At 33.4% G+C, this 16,085-nt stretch overlaps 2 protein-coding genes across 3 annotated transcripts in view; both read left to right on the forward strand.

Annotated features, from left to right (window-relative positions):
* LOC132721974 (proprotein convertase subtilisin/kexin type 5-like) lies at positions 1 to 4,327 on the forward strand. The gene is made up of 3 exons (XM_060706360.1): positions 1 to 12; positions 3,717 to 4,259; positions 4,322 to 4,327. Exons 1-3 carry the CDS (start codon positions 1 to 3, stop codon positions 4,325 to 4,327), a joined length of 561 nt encoding a protein of 186 aa, XP_060562343.1.
* LOC132721983 (uncharacterized) overlaps positions 4,222 to 16,085 on the forward strand; it is a 24,023-nt gene continuing 12,159 nt past the window's right edge. For both annotated transcript variants that reach the window (XM_060706372.1, XM_060706373.1), the window contains exon 1: positions 4,222 to 4,378. In XM_060706372.1, coding sequence (XP_060562355.1) covers positions 4,361 to 4,378 — 18 coding nt within the window. In that variant the 5' untranslated portion in view covers positions 4,222 to 4,360. The remainder of the gene's footprint in view (positions 4,379 to 16,085) is intronic.

Here is a 16,085-nt window from a genome sequence, read left to right on the forward strand (position 1 = left end):
ATGGGAGTACAGGTATAAAATACAAGTGAGTGGCACATTTAGGATACTTAGGAATCGGAATTGATATTGAATGACTTGGAGTATCTAGATAAGAGGGGTTGACATTTGAAGAAAAGCAAACAAAACAATCCTTTATGCACATTCAGTTGTATCTCTGGTCTAGAAATTGGATTTCTGTAGGGGAATAAGCACAGTTTTAATCTTCCATGAGGGGTAACATGTGTACTGCATGATCATTGTAGTTTTCAAATGGCATTTGATTATTAGAGAATATGGTGTAACACCCCAGTTACACAGAGCTACCAGTGATGGATGAGTAGATTTCTTTTTTATTATGGAATGAATCAATGAAAACCTATATAACACCCATATCTGCAGCAATTGGCTACCTGGTTTCTACCTTTCAACTGCTGTTGGGGATAGATAGGATTTTATTGGTGTAAAATTATTATATGAGATTTTTGACGTGTTTAAAATTCTCCGTTGGTAAAAATATTTTACAAATAATCGACAACCTGGGCAACCAATAAGCAACTGATCAAGGAATTCTTAGAAAAAAGATGACAATTAAAACACTTGACCATAACTAATAGCTGTTTACACAGAAAACCAGACATAGAATCATGCTTGACAATGAAATTACAGATTGGGGACCAATCATCTTTGTCACTGGGTTGTACCGCTCAGTGTAGGGGCATTTATTGGAATTATTGCCTTTAGAGATGCAACTATTAGTTCCATTGCATCGAAAACTGGTTTTGTGGGTTCCGATTTGTTTTCCAATGTCAATTTTCACAATTTCAATTCAATTTGTAACAAAAAATAAACATTGAAAAAATGTGAGTTTTAGTCCCCCTCTGACTAGTCTACCAATTTATTATGTTACATTATATGATTGGTTATTTGGTTATTTTAAAATTAATCATCTTATCAGAAAGTGTATAGACTATTAATATTGCTGTATTTTCGGTAAGCAAATCAGAGTGACTTTAGATTTCAAAAGTAGAAAAATTAAATCTAAAAAAAAACTAAAAAAAAACTTAAATAAAGTGTGTAGGAATACTTCGGGTTTCGCGAGGTTAAGTAACAATAACCAGTACACTAAAACTTCTGACTTTTTTCCAAACTTAATCTTCATTTTTTTAAGCACATCAGAATCTTTCTTTTCATGTCAGTTGCACTTACCAACTTCAGACAAGATACGCCGAAAACATATCTTAATATCAAATCGAAAAGAATTGAATTGGTTGACCTGAATTGAAACCAAATCAAACTGAACATTTGTGGAATCTTTGCAGTCTTAATTGCCAATGACCATTGCCTTTAGACAAGTCCATTAAAAGGCATTTACTTAGGGATTCACCATGTAAACGTCAAAGACTCTGTATTCCTGGTGGTGCTGTTGGGGGGATGGTTTATTGCGAATGGTTGAAAAGATTAAGTGTAATTTATTTATTCAAATTCTGGTGATATAATTATACATGTATAATAAGAATGTAATACTGATAAAAATATATCTACATGTATTATTCTATATTTATTATTTCTTTGTATTTTAAACACATTTATTATAGCCTGGGAAAACACTTGCCATAATGGGAGTTATTTATAGATACCATAGTTTAACAAATGTTCTCCTGCCATATTACGTCTGAGTTTATAAAAGACCTGGCCTCATGTTAACTAAGAAAAGATCAGGTTCAAGATCAAATGACGACAAACAAAACAAATACAAAAATAACTGAATCAAAATAAGGATAAATTTTAAGATCAAAATCAATATTTGGATCAATTGTAAAAAGCCATTATCTTGTAAAAAAAATTAAAATTTTATAAACATGTTATTTCAAGTCAAGTTTTATCAAGTTAATGTTAGATATTTCATGTAATACTATGAGAATTTTTTTTAAAATTTGATCCTGATCCTTTAAAATCTTTGCCTGACGTTTCAGGCACTTAATGCATAATAAATTTCATTTAAACTCTTACACATATAGTATATGGTCTGCATGAAAACGTATACATGTAGTCCACGTGTTGATATTAGTTAATAATTTTTTATCTTTCATTTGGGTCATGTTATCAAAATAACCCAACTTTTATCAGTAATTTTTACAAACTTCCTGAGGTGTAATGGCTGATAGTGAATCATTTTATGTACACAAAGATTGAAAGAAATCAAACATTTTACATTTACAATTACAATTTATCTCAAATCATTTAAAAGCAAAATTTCTAATCATGATATATAGTTTCAGATTTTTCTTTTGTCTTTCTTCATGCTTTTGCTCAATCTGTCTTTGAACATTATCAATAAAGTTTGATTGGGAAGAAGGTTTGAAGCCTTTAGCTCACCTAAGCTGGTTCAAAAAAATTCAGCAGGCAAAGATTTAGTAGCAATGTACATGTACATTATTTTAGTGGTGAATAAATTGTTGTTTTTTGTTGTTGTTTTAAGTTTTTATCCTGTTGATCAACTTTATAGTAGAAAGTTGTGTTTTGTGTAAATAATATTCAAACCTTTATCTAAGTTTATAGATCTATTTAAGATTTTTGTTTTGTAACATGGGCTTCAAGGTATTTCTATATTGTATTACATTTGTTTATATAGTCAACCTTGCCTGTCATTATTCAAGTGTAATAAAACTTATAGACAATTTATTACATTTTGTACAAGAATAACTTGTGTGGCTTTATTTTCATGTTAATTTATCTTCCTAGTTTACATTTATAACGGACAGTCTTCATTAATTAATGCATGTATGATTTATTGTTGTTGTTTCTATGAAATACACTTACACAACAATGAAAGTTTGAAGTACTGTCATATCTAATTAAGGAAAATCTTGCTATGAGCAAAACGTCTTTATATTGTCATCTTAGTGCAGTAACAGGTTAACTCCTAATAAATTATATATGGAGTTAACTGGTTTCTGCATGAAGGTGACAATATGTTTGTTTAAAGCATCATGCCTCCAAATGAGTAAAAATATTTCAAGAAAATCAAACATAGAAAAAGCGAAAATTCTAAGAAAAGTAAAAATATTCAAGATTCCAGTAGTAATTTACATGTTATGTGCAATTATTGACTGATTTTGCAGTATTTATCACCATATTTATACTAAGTGACTAACACAGTAATTGGGCATTTTTTTTTGCATATTTTGACCTCATTTTGGTAATTAACATAGATTGTATGTGTGAATTACCTTCTTTGTTTACTTCACAATATTTTACATACAATTTTCATACAATTTTCACAATGTTCATAAAAATCTGTAGCATTCAAACTTTCAAAATTATGATGATTAATTACATAGAATTTCCCAGTTGGCAAAATATTCTAAAATAATCGGGGTTTAGAAAGTTTTTGAAATTCTCAATTGGAAAAAAAATTGAAACCAGCCCAATTTTATAGGCATATTGTGACTTTTTATACCAAAAAAAATCCATTTATATTCATTGTGTCACCTTTGAGGTGAAGGTCAAGGTGAAGTAGGGTGAGGGATTAAGGGAGTGATTGAGATAAGGGAGGGCGGAAGGATGGGCTTCACTTATCAAGGCTTTATACAATTGGTTTCCAAATCTTCCATGCAAGCCTCTAAAAAGGTTTGTTTAATATCTCTAATTTCTTTATATATCCGTGGCTGGAGTTGTTGCCAAAGAAATTAAAAAAAAAGAAATGCTGGATGATTTAACAATTTTTACATTTTCAGGATGAAATTCCAAAATGCCAGGATGGAAACAATACTGCTAAGAGTTGTTGCCCCTGTTTTCAAGAGTCAATGGACAACTGTACGTCAGCATGTCCACAAGATTACCTTCTTATTAATATGTCAAAACCTATAAACTGTGAGAAAAAATCCAGTTCAGCGTCCAACGAAACAACAACTAATATAACAACAACAACAGAAGCCATGGCAACAGAAAATTCAACGCTATCGCCATATTCTGAAAATAGCATCAGTGTTCTTTATTGTATAAAATCATGTGATATAGGGGAATGGTATAATAATGATACGTTGCAATGTGACGACTGTGACGAGAAATGTCGTAAATGTGACAATAAGGAAAATTGCACCGTATGTAAATACGTAGATGAGTCCGATCAGAATAAAACATGTCTTGCCGAATGTCCGGAAGGCACTGAAGAATCTGACAGTCAGACAAAAGATGGAGTGAAATTGTGCAAGAAGTCGGAAGAGGAAGCTGAAAAATTAGATTTAACAACTATAATAGCCGCTTCTGTCGGTGGTGGTGTAGGTCTGATTCTCGTTATCATTGGCATAATAATATTTTGTTGTTGTTGTCGTCGTCGTAGAAATGAAGCAAATATAAAGGTGACGGTAAAAGGAAAGCCATGAGTATGCTTCTAGAGGTAGGTCCTTTTAAAGTTTTTATTGAAATGTTTTTTATGCCACAAGTTTACATGGTTGTCATAAGGAAGTTGCTTATTAAGCCAAAACGACTGTCTCAAAAATGTATTTTGGACCTACTTAAAAACTTAGAAACCGCTCTTTGTTGTATGTGATTAAACCAAAAATGCATTTACTCCAGATTTTGCTTGTTGACCTATCATGTCCTTGGGAAAATACCCTTTTCTCAAATTTTTTATATGTTTACCATGTTTCCATACCGGTATCTTTTTTTTGGGGGGTGGGGGGGGGATCTCCATTACTCCAATTTGTACATGTTTACATCCCTTCATCTGTTTTATTCCAGTACTTTTGGTGTTAAAGATTGCTTTAGCTGCAAAGTAGGGTCAGGAGGGTGGGGGGGGGGGCATGAAGATTTAATGCTCTCTTATCTCCCATATACAGGCTTGGTAAAGCCAAGTCAGCAATGATCAACTTTATGTATTTATTTTTGGGTTCTTTAGTCTTTACTCAAGGATGATCTCCCCTTAACAGAATATCGTTTTCTTTTTACACTCAAATATGTGATTGAGCTCATTTTAAAAGAAAAGCTTCTTTTTATTTTAGGCCACATAAGTCAATTGTATTTTGATATATTGTAGGGACACCTGAGAGTAAATTCAGGTATCTTTTTAACTGAAAAAATAAAATGAAATGGTTTTTATTCCAGATGTGCCCTAAAATCTTTTTATTGTTTTATATACAAAAAAACCCAAAAAACAACAAAACAAAAAAACAATGGCAAGGCTTTTTAAAATAAATATAGAACAAAGCTGGAGGTATTTCATAAATTTGTCTCACTATATTTAAGAACTTTTTTTGGTTTTTTAATTATATCCAAATTGAACTTTAGTGGTCAAAGTAAAATCTAGAGCTGATTTGCTGAAGAACAGACTGGTACTATGTAAATATCCCTTGCATGCTGGGAAATAATGTCGTCTGCTAAAATGTAGTCTGCTTTGTTTTCTAAATTTATCCAATTGTCACAAATTCAAAGGTGAATGTCAAACACTGACAGTGTCAAAGACAATGAGATACTCTATACATGTACCTGGACTGGTATCAAGCTGATAGCTGGTGGTGGTGTTGGGGATCATGGCAGTAAGCCACATAGCAAAGTCTCTTGGCAGGCTCTTTTATACTAGACTAAAAGTCTTGCCATATTACAAATAGAGATACTCGAGAATTTATTTGGAAAATGTTGTTTTTTTTCTTCCCCAATCTCATCCCAGGGTACAACAACTTTGCATGGCCGAGTGGTTAACGCGTCGGACTATACTATAGTAATCTAATGATCGCCAGCCACATGGGTTCAAACCCTGTCAGAGGGAAGTTGTTTCTTTGAGCAAGAAACTTAACACTCATAACGCTCAGGACTGGATTCAAAAATATGTCTATAAGCTTATTATTGCGTGTCAACATGTTATGTAGACATTTTCTATTGTTCCATTAATTGTTGATTTATATAAACTATTTCTAACACTTGTAAGGTAGACATTTTCTATCGTTCAATTTAACAAATGTAATCCTATGTCTGCCTTTCTTTTAACACATATCAATGATATCATTTAACATAGGCTAGATTTTCCTGTCACATTTCAACACAAGTATTTTTATGTATGAACAGTTAAATGTTGTTTTTTTTCCCTTGACTGTCAAGAGCCACAATATACGGAAGCGTCCTGGTGCCAATTCATAATGTTCTATAAAAAAATAAACTCCTACGTAGGAGTTAAAAAAGCCTAATTAGGAGTTTGTAACTCCTACGTAGGACTTTGAAACTCCTACGTAGGACTTTGTAAGTCCTACGTAGGACTTTTTAACTCCTACGTAGGCTTTTTTATCTCCTACGTAGGAGATAAAAAAGCCTAATTAGGAGTTTATAAGTCCTACGTATGACTTTTAAACTCCTACGTAGGACTTTCTAACTCCTACGTAGGACTTTATAACTCCTACGTAGGAGATAAAAAAGCCTAATTAGGAGTTTATAACTCCTACGTAGGACTTTATAAGTCCTACGTAGGACTTTATAAGTCCTACGTAGGACTTTATAACTCCTATGTAGGACTTTAAAACTCCTACGTAGGACTTTATAACTCCTACGTAGGACTTTAAAACTCCTACGTAGGAGATAAAAAAGCCTAATTAGGAGTTTATAACTCCTACGTAGGACTTTTAAACTCCCACGTAGGACTTTTTAACTCCTACGTAGGACTTTATAACTCCTACGTAGGACTTTTTAGTTAGGGGTAGTGAATTGTCTTGTTCCTGCTCCGTAAAGTTTAAGAAGATAACCGTTTGCGGAGCATTATGCATGCATATGTTTAATAATGAATTACATTGTATATCATACTTTGAACAAAGTTTAACCCATACATTTTGTGTACATGTGTATAATAAATATAACTAAACGTACATAATACAGAATCATCGTTTAATATATGCAGAGAATGACAAAATCATCTCTGGCTACAGACTAAATTTAAAGGTATTTACTAAAGTGGCTTGCCACAATTACAACTTGACACATATGAGCCGCGCCATGACAAAACCAACATAGTGGGTTTGCGACGCGCGCAGTCTGATCAGGATCCATGCTATTCGCTATCAGTTTCTCTACTTATAGGGTTTGTAAGCGAACAGCATGGATCCTGATCAAACTGCGCGGATGCGCAGGCTGGTCTGGATCCATGCTGGTCGCTAATGCACTATGTTGGTTGGTTTTGTCATGGCGCGGCTCATATAATTTATTTTCCTACATAATATGCTATCTTAAGTTATACTCTAGTTATACTCTAGCATACATGTCCGTCGAACTCTGTGCTTTCAGTTCTTTGATAGGTATTCTACGTAGGAGTTATAAAGTCCTACGTAGGAGTTACAAAGTCCTACGTAGGACTTATAAAGTCCTAATTAGGCTTTTTTATCTCCTACGTAGGAGTTATAAAGTCCTACGTAGGAGTTTAAAAGTCCTACGTAGGAGTTATAAACTCCTAATTAGGCTTTTTTATCTCCTACGTAGGAGTTTTAAAGTCCTACGTAGGAGTAACAAAGTCCTACGTAGGAGTTACAAAGTCCTACGTAGGAGTTTAAAAGTCCTACGTAGGAGTTACAAACTTCTAATTAGGCTTTTTTATCTCCTACGTAGGAGTTATAAAGTCCTACGTAGGAGTTTAAAAGTCCTACGTAGGAGTTATAAACTCCTAATTAGGAGTTATAAAGTCCTACGTAGGACTTACAAAGTCCTACGTAGGAGTTTAAAAGTCCTACGTAGGAGTTACAAACTCCTAATTAGGCTTTTTTATCTCCTACGTAGGAGTTATTAAGTCCTACGTAGGAGTTTAAAAGTCCTACGTAGGAGTTATAAACTCCTAATTAGGCTTTTTTATCTCCTACTTAGGAGTTATAAAGTCCTACGTAGGAGTTACAAAGTCCTACGTAGGACTTATAAAGTCCTACGTAGGACTTATAAAGTCCTACGTAGGACTTACAAAGTCCTACGTAGGAGTTACAAAGTCCTACGTAGGAGTTACAAACTCCTAATTAGGCTTTTTTATCTCCTACGTAGGAGTTTATTTTTTTTATAAAACATTATGAATTGGCAGCTGAGGACGTTTCCGTAACAATATCAGCATTATACTTCATATTGGTATAAGTTTTGAATGCTACTTGGTGGTTTTTTCTAGTCTTTTTGGAATAGGTTTTGGTCCTTTTGAGTTTGTAAAATTAGTACCATTATGCCATTATTTGTGAATATATTCCAATTTAATACTGTAAAAATTGGGAAGTAATTTTAAATCATGTGTTGGAAAAGGCCTTAAATGTTTATGGTAAATATCTTATAAAGTGCACAAAGCTATACATGTATAATTGTATACAATAGTATAATATATGATTTGGACAACTCATTTGTCAGTTACATTTGATGCATAATATATACATCATTAAACAAGATAGACACAAATAACAAAAGAAAAACAAACAAAACATAATTATGCCTGTAAGTGCTTATGAGGATCATAAAATACTTAATGTCACCAGTACAAAATCGGACACTTCCTTGTTATCATACCAGCCTCAATATTATTGGCAGCTGAGTTCTTACATCGTAATTGATTTTAAAAACCCCGCAAAACTTCGAATGGACGGTTCCAAAACTCGAAGCAGGATATTAAAGTCCACCACAGACAAAAAGTGATAATTGGTTTAAGTACTTCATTTTTTTTTTTTTGCGTGTTTATAATGTAAATGTCAAATGTACATTGACACAGTTTTAATGACTCACAGGGTGAGAAAAACATCAAACTTGGGACATTTCCATGGCTCTACCGGCTGTCATGCTATCCGTCTGTTTACACATCTTCTCCCCTCAATAGTGATCAGTTCATTTGTTTAACCGTGACCTCAATAATTTTACTGATCAAAATGCCATATGTCCCTAAGCAAAAGAAATATTCAAACATTTCAAATGTATATCATCCCATATTTCACGTATTAGTGTTATACACGATTTGTAAAGTACAACTCGTAAATTTAAAATAGATCAAAAAGCTAGAACATAATAAATATTTCTTACGCAATGTACAAGTCTTATAACATTCTGTGTAAACAGTTATGTTAAACCCAATAAATGATTAATTTGTTTTTAATTTTTAGTGAGAATAAATTATACAATGGCATTGGTGCATCCACCACCCTCTACTCTGAAGACCGCCCCCCCATTCCCCCACCCCTGCCCTCCCCCAAGGATTTGGCCCAGACATGAATTTAAACTAAGCTACATGTCAATGCAATAGAACTTTGGTGACAGCTAATGATTTGAAAAAATAAATTTATATCTTTTCTACTGTCTAGGAAATAATTTATAATTTATAATGGTTAATTTCCGGACTTTAACTCAGTTACTGTCTTTTAAAATAAAATGATATTATCAGAGTAAAGTTTCGTTTTATTTTTAAAAAGAAATTGAATCATATGGTAAAAATGTGTATGCACTTTAAATAACTTATCATTAGATGGAAAGCCAAGGGGAATACTGGTTATAAGATATGAGCTGTAAATATCAAGGAAGTGGGAGAGAATGTAAGATGTACTTTGACCCATGACCTCTCCTTGAGGCACTTCTCACTATCACATGATATTTGCTGATTAGTTGTATTTTAAGAATGAATAAATATGCTTTGATATGGTTAATATATGGTTAATAGACTGACTTCAGGCCATTAAATCGAAAAAATCAGTGTCCTGTGTTGTTTAATTTTTTATCTTTTTTTTATTTTTTCTTTATCTCAGTATTTCTAATCTCATTGTCTGTCATTAATATATAAAGTGATGTTTAATTTATATTATAAAATGTATAAAACAAGTGAAAAACAAATTAAAATTAATTGTTTTTCATGTTTAAATTGATTGCACCCATGCTGTTCATTGTAAACTGTGAATGTCCCTACCTTTTATAACTCAGTGTGTCATGGTAGTAAGATTCCTTCCCTACAAAGACAGTTTAACCCTTTACCTCATATATATGCAAAACAACGCCCTTTCGACCCCCCCTTTTTAGGCATCAAATAGTGAAACAATGTCCTATTTGGGCCCCAAACACATGTTTTCGTTTGAGAAATGTTGCTAAAAAAATTGGGCACTTTTTGGCGCCCCCCATCCAAAAGATACATCAGGGGGTTGCCAGAAGGGGATGTGCACTCCTTCTGTAAGGGGGTTTGAAGGGGGGCGGAGTCCCCCTTATCGCCAAGAACATTTTGGACTTGTGAGAGGCTTAAGATGACCCCAGGTTGATCATAATGTAACGCATACATGTGACATCCCGGCGGGATTTAAAAAAATCCCGATATTTCAACACTGATCCCGATTCCCGATATTACAGCTTGAATTCCCGATATTTAAAAAAAAAATCAACATAAAAAAAAATCAAACACAGCACCTGTATCTAAAATGTAAACCATGCCTCCGGGCATTGATTGTTATCTGTCCATATCCTAAATTATAGCGGATTAAATGTTGAGTCGCTAATTGACAGCAAGGTGACGTAATAAACAGTTCCAATACCCAAAGTTATTCTCACATGTTTAATTTATCACATGTCGTGTGTCAGTCAATTGACCTCTTTTGTAATTTGGCAGTAGGTATTACACGCTACGTCATCAAAACTACCCTGTAAATTTACATGTATGAATTCGGCTCAACCTTTGATATTCTCTGATTAGTGCCGCACTGATAAAGATAAAAGGGGAGCAGAATCATTTAAAGTGGATCATTCAAAACCTGTTTGAGATGTCTAATTAACCTATTTTTAGTGAGTGGGTAATTTTTTGTTTTGTTTAGGAGTTACGCAATCATCGAGGCAAAAATGTGGATTTAATTAACAGAACGATTCTTGCATTTATTTTGAGTCTTTTACTTATGTTACGTTATTTAACTGTCATAGTCTTATGTTTATGAATAGTTGTTGCACGTTTTCAAATAGCTTGTGTTTAATTATTGAATGACTGAAAAGACATTATAATTCTTCAAACTGAAAATAATGAAATGTGAAAGTGTGACTGTTTTAGAAATAGCCAGTATGACTACACTTATTTATTTATCTATTTTTTTATTTTTTTGGTGAAATAAATTAATATTGATCAACAAAAAAATCATAAAAAGTATTATCATTTAATGATTTTGAGGGTAATATAGATTCTTTGAACCAAATGTGCCAAACACACACTGAAATTCGAGTCGATAAAAAAATCCAGTTTTGAGCCTCAAAATCCAGCCGAAAATCCAGATTTGGCCCATTTCATTTGTCACATGTATGGTAACGTCTAACCAACCGAAAAGCCTTTGACTCTATCTCAATCATTTGAGAAGTTGAAGCACTTTGAAGAAAATTTTGATGGAAAAAATAGAGGCAAAATAGTGATTTTTGGCAATTTTGAGATGTCCCCTCGTTGCCATGGTAACAGATAATTTAAGACTGAGCATTTTGTTACAAAGGCAATGGTCCAGTCAACATTTGTGCCAAGTTTGATTAGCATTGAAGCATTTTTCATGGTTTCATAGCAGTTTGAACTTGTAACAGGAGGCTTTTCAGTGAAAACGGCCATTTTTCACAATATGTTCATGGGGGAAAGGATTAATTGTATAATCTATGCAAAATGCCCCAGAACAAGATTTAGGGACAATTAAATAAGATTAAAATTATACCAGTTTTAGGGACAATTAAAGTTTTATGTACAATTAAAAGTGATGAATAATTACCAGTTTTAGGGACAATTAAATATGAAGTAATTTATGAGTAGAGGTGTGGATCGTCGGATAAGTGACGATCCAATCCGAACCACGATTCAGCACTTACGATTCACAAATCGAACCACAAATCTTTTGTTATCAAGACACCCATAAAAACATGTACAAAAGTTATAAAAACATGTTCATTTAAAAAAAACAGCAACAATACTATACATTTAACATATAAAATATAAACGTTGTTTATGTATTTATTCTTTGGATGAGTATTTTTGTTTTGTTTTTTGAAACCAATTACTACCTAGCTCAGCATCATGGTACATGGTCTTTAACAGGGAATTGTATTTAGGTAAACTTCATATAATTTATACTCGAATTGTATTTTTCTCGATTTGAAGAGTGTGAAAAACAGTGAATGTATATAAAAAATTAAATCGCGATCCACGATCTCTGGGCTTACGAATATTCAAACTTGATTTTTCACTTTGATTTGTGATTATCCGAGTACTCGGATACTCGCCCCAGCCCTATTTATGAAATAATTAAATGAAACATGCAAGTGTAAGGGACAATCAAATTGGATTATGGTCAATTAGTGGTGCTTAAATTTTCAAAACAGTTCCAGTCTATTGAACAAAATCGCCCAAAGGGCTTAAACTTTGAAATTAACTTTGAACATTTTTAGTACCCTACGGGTTTACCGGAGGGGACTTTAGGTTTACCCTCCGTCCGTCTGTCCGTCTGTCTGTCTGTCCGTCTGTCTGTCAGTCCGTCAATCCGTCCGTCCACAAAACTGGATCCCGCGATAACTTGAAAAGTACTGAAAATATTTTTATGAAACTTGATATATGGATAGATGGCAGTTTGGAGATTATACACATCTTTTTTTTTTCTTCCTATGTTGAAAATTCTGGTTGCTATGGCAACAAATAGGCTGAAAATATGGCAAATTTTACACATAAATTGGATCCAGTGATAACGCAAAAAGTACTGGAAATATTTTTATGAAACTTAAAATATGGGTAGATGGTAGTCTGGAGATTATGCACGTCTTTTTCTTTTCTTCCTATATTGAAAATTCTGGTTGCTATGGCAACAAATAGACTGAAAATATGGCAATTTTTACACATAAACTGGATCCAGTGTTAATGCAAAAAGTAATAGAAGTATTTTTATGAAACTTGTAATATGTGTAGATGGCAGTCTGGAGTTTATGCACATCTTTTTCTTTGTAAATTCTGGTTGCTATGGCAACACATAGACTGAAAATATGGCAAATTTTACACATAAACTGAATCCAGTGATAACTTAAAAAGTACTGGAAATATTTTTATGAAACTTGACATATGGGTAGATGGCAGTCTTGAGATTATGCATGTCTTATCTGTTCTTCTTATTTTGAAAAAATATTGGTTGCCTTGGCAACAAATAGGCTTAAAACATGGCAAATATAACAATATTTGTGATCAGTCAAAAAGAGCTGAAAATTTTTATGAAATTGCATTTTTAATTCCAGAGTTATCTCCTCTTTAAGAATTTTGCTTTTTAAATTGTTATATTTTGGTAACGGATGTTTCAAATATTAAATTTAGAGTGTCCTTCAGTCCGTCTGTCTTTTTAGCTCACCTGAGCTTGCTCAGGGTGAGCTTTTAGGATCGATGAATGTCCGTCGTCCGTCGTCCGTCGTCCGTCCGGCCGTCCACAATTGCTTGTGAACACTCTAGCGGTCGCATTTTTGCCTCAATCATCATCAAACTTGGTCAGGATGCTTATCTAGTTGAAAGCTCGGATGAGTTCGAACATGGGTCATCTCAGATGAAAAACTAGGTCACAAGAGCTAAAAATAGAAAAACCTTGTGAACACTCTAGAGGTCACATTTTTGACCCAATCTTCATCAAACTTGGTCAGGATGTTTGTCTAGGTGATAGCTCGGATGAGTTCGAACATGGGTCATCTCGGATGAAAAAGTAGGTCACAGGAGCTATAAATAGAAAAACCTTGTGAACACTCTAGTGGTCACATTTTTGAACCAATCATCATCAAACTTGGTCAGAATGCTTGTCTAGTCAATTGCTTGGATGAGTTCGAACATGGGTCATCTCTGATGAAAAACTAGGTCACAGGAGCTAAAAATAGAAAAACCTTGTGACCACTCTAGTGGTCACATTTTTGACCCAATCATCATCAAACTTTGTCAGGATGCTTGTTTAGATAATAGCTCGGATGAGTTCGAATATGGGTCATCTCGGATGAAAAACTAGGTCACCGGAGCTATAAATAGAAAAACCTTGTTAACACTCTAGCGGTCACATTTTTGCATCAATCATCATCAAACTTGGTCAGGATGCTTATCTAGTTGATAGCTTGGATGAGTTCGAACATGGGTCATCTCGGATGAAAAAGTAGGTCACCGGAGCTAAAAAATAGAAAAACCTTGTTAACACTTTAGCGGTCACATTTTTGCATCAATCATCATCAAACTTGATCAAGATGCTTGTCTAGGTAATAACTCGGATGAGTTCGAACATGGGTCATCTCGGATGAAAAACTAGGTCACAGGAGCTAAAAATAGAAAAACCTTGTTAACACTCTAGTGGTCACAATTTTGACTCAATTGTCATCAAACTTGGTCAGGAAACTTGTCTAGGTCATTGCTGGGAATAAATCGAACATGGGACATCTTGGATGAAAAACTAGGTCACAGGAGCTAAAAATAGAAAAATCTTGTTAACACTCTAGTGGCTACTGTTGTGATCCAAATATTCTGTTAATTGGTCTGAAAGTTTGTTTTGATGATTTCTAAGTCAAGATCGAACATGGGTCATCTTGGATGAAAAAACTAGGTCACACCGCCCAAATATGGAAAAACCTTGTTAACATTCTAGTGGTCACATTTTCGACTCCATTATCATCAAACTTGGTCAGAATGCTTGTCTAGGTAATTGCTTGGATGAGTTCGAAATCGCATGTGAAACTAGGTCACCGGAGCTAAAAATAGAAAAAATCTTGTTAACACTCTAGTTGCTACTGTTTTGATCCAAGTATCCTGGAAATTGGTCTGAAAGTTTGTTTGGATGATTTCTAGGTCAAGTTTGAATATGTGTCACCTGGGTAAAAAAACTAGGTCGCACTGCTCAAATATGGATAATCCTTGTTAACACTGTAGTGGTCACATTTTTGACTCACCTGTCATGAGACTTGGTCAGAATGCTTGTCTAGGTAATTGTTTGGATGAGTTTGATAATTCAGGTGAGCGATCTAGGGCCATCATGGCCCTCTTGTTAACAAAACTGTTTCCTGTGATCACTTTTAAAGAAATTTTCCAACAAATTTACTATAAAAACATTAGTGAATGGCCAATGGCCCTTCAGAATGTTGATGGGGTTCCATCGGTAGGGGACTTATGGATTGCTTGCAATACTATGATAATTGCTTGTTTTTTTACACAACTGAATCATGCATATTTGATGAAAGTCTAATTGTGATCATAAGTTGGTAGTCTGTACAAACAATGCTAAAAATGAACTACTATATTAAAAGGTCACAAGAATTTGACCTTCTGTAGGTGACCCTACATAAAGCATAAAGCGCAATATAGTCTGTATGGTAACTTTAAATTTAATGACATAAAGACAAATATTATGCAATAATTCACACCTTTTGATCCTTTAGATTCGATGGTGATTGACATTTTATTAGATCATTAAATATAGCAAGAAACTGTTTGTGTAGACATAATTTCCCTGTGGCACGTTTATTTGAAATTTATTGAAAAAATGAAAATTATTTGATTCATAAAGAAGATCGGCTGTTTTATTTTCTTAATGATATTCAAGATGATGTTCGATATTTTTCGCAATTTTTTGACTATCAAAGTCAGAAATATTTAAAGGATTTAAAACAAAGTGTATATACATGATTGTATTATAAATTGGAAACATTTATATATTTTGAAAATTTTCAAAATTCGGTAAAGTCACATTATTTTAAATATTGTTACTGTCGCACCTTTATACAGTTGTAGCAAAAAGTGTCCAGAAGTTAAAAAAACTACCAATGAGATCAGATAAAAATTGAACAAAAATATGTAGCGGCTTATTTTATAAAAAATTTCGTATTGTTAAGTGGTGATTTTGTGCACATGTTTCTAATGCTTTGATGAAACTTTACAACACCGTTCTGTTATATTTAGGATTGACTTTTATTGCAGTTTCAAAACAACAATTCTTCCAATGACAGACTTTCAAAATATAGCTAGAAATGATATGTTTGTAGGTGTTGAAATAAATAAGTGGTATCTTTAGGGATGTGATATTGTGCAAAATTTTAATTGGAATATAGCGCGAAAATGAGAAAATAAATATGGCTTGTATTTACATTTCTTTGATGCAGAGGAGAAATTTAATGATGTAAGAAGTGTTTAA

Source organism: Ruditapes philippinarum, unplaced genomic scaffold (assembly GCF_026571515.1).
Source record: "Ruditapes philippinarum isolate M1 unplaced genomic scaffold, ASM2657151v2 ctg1879_1_1_1_1, whole genome shotgun sequence".
NCBI lineage: Eukaryota > Metazoa > Mollusca > Bivalvia > Venerida > Veneridae > Ruditapes > Ruditapes philippinarum.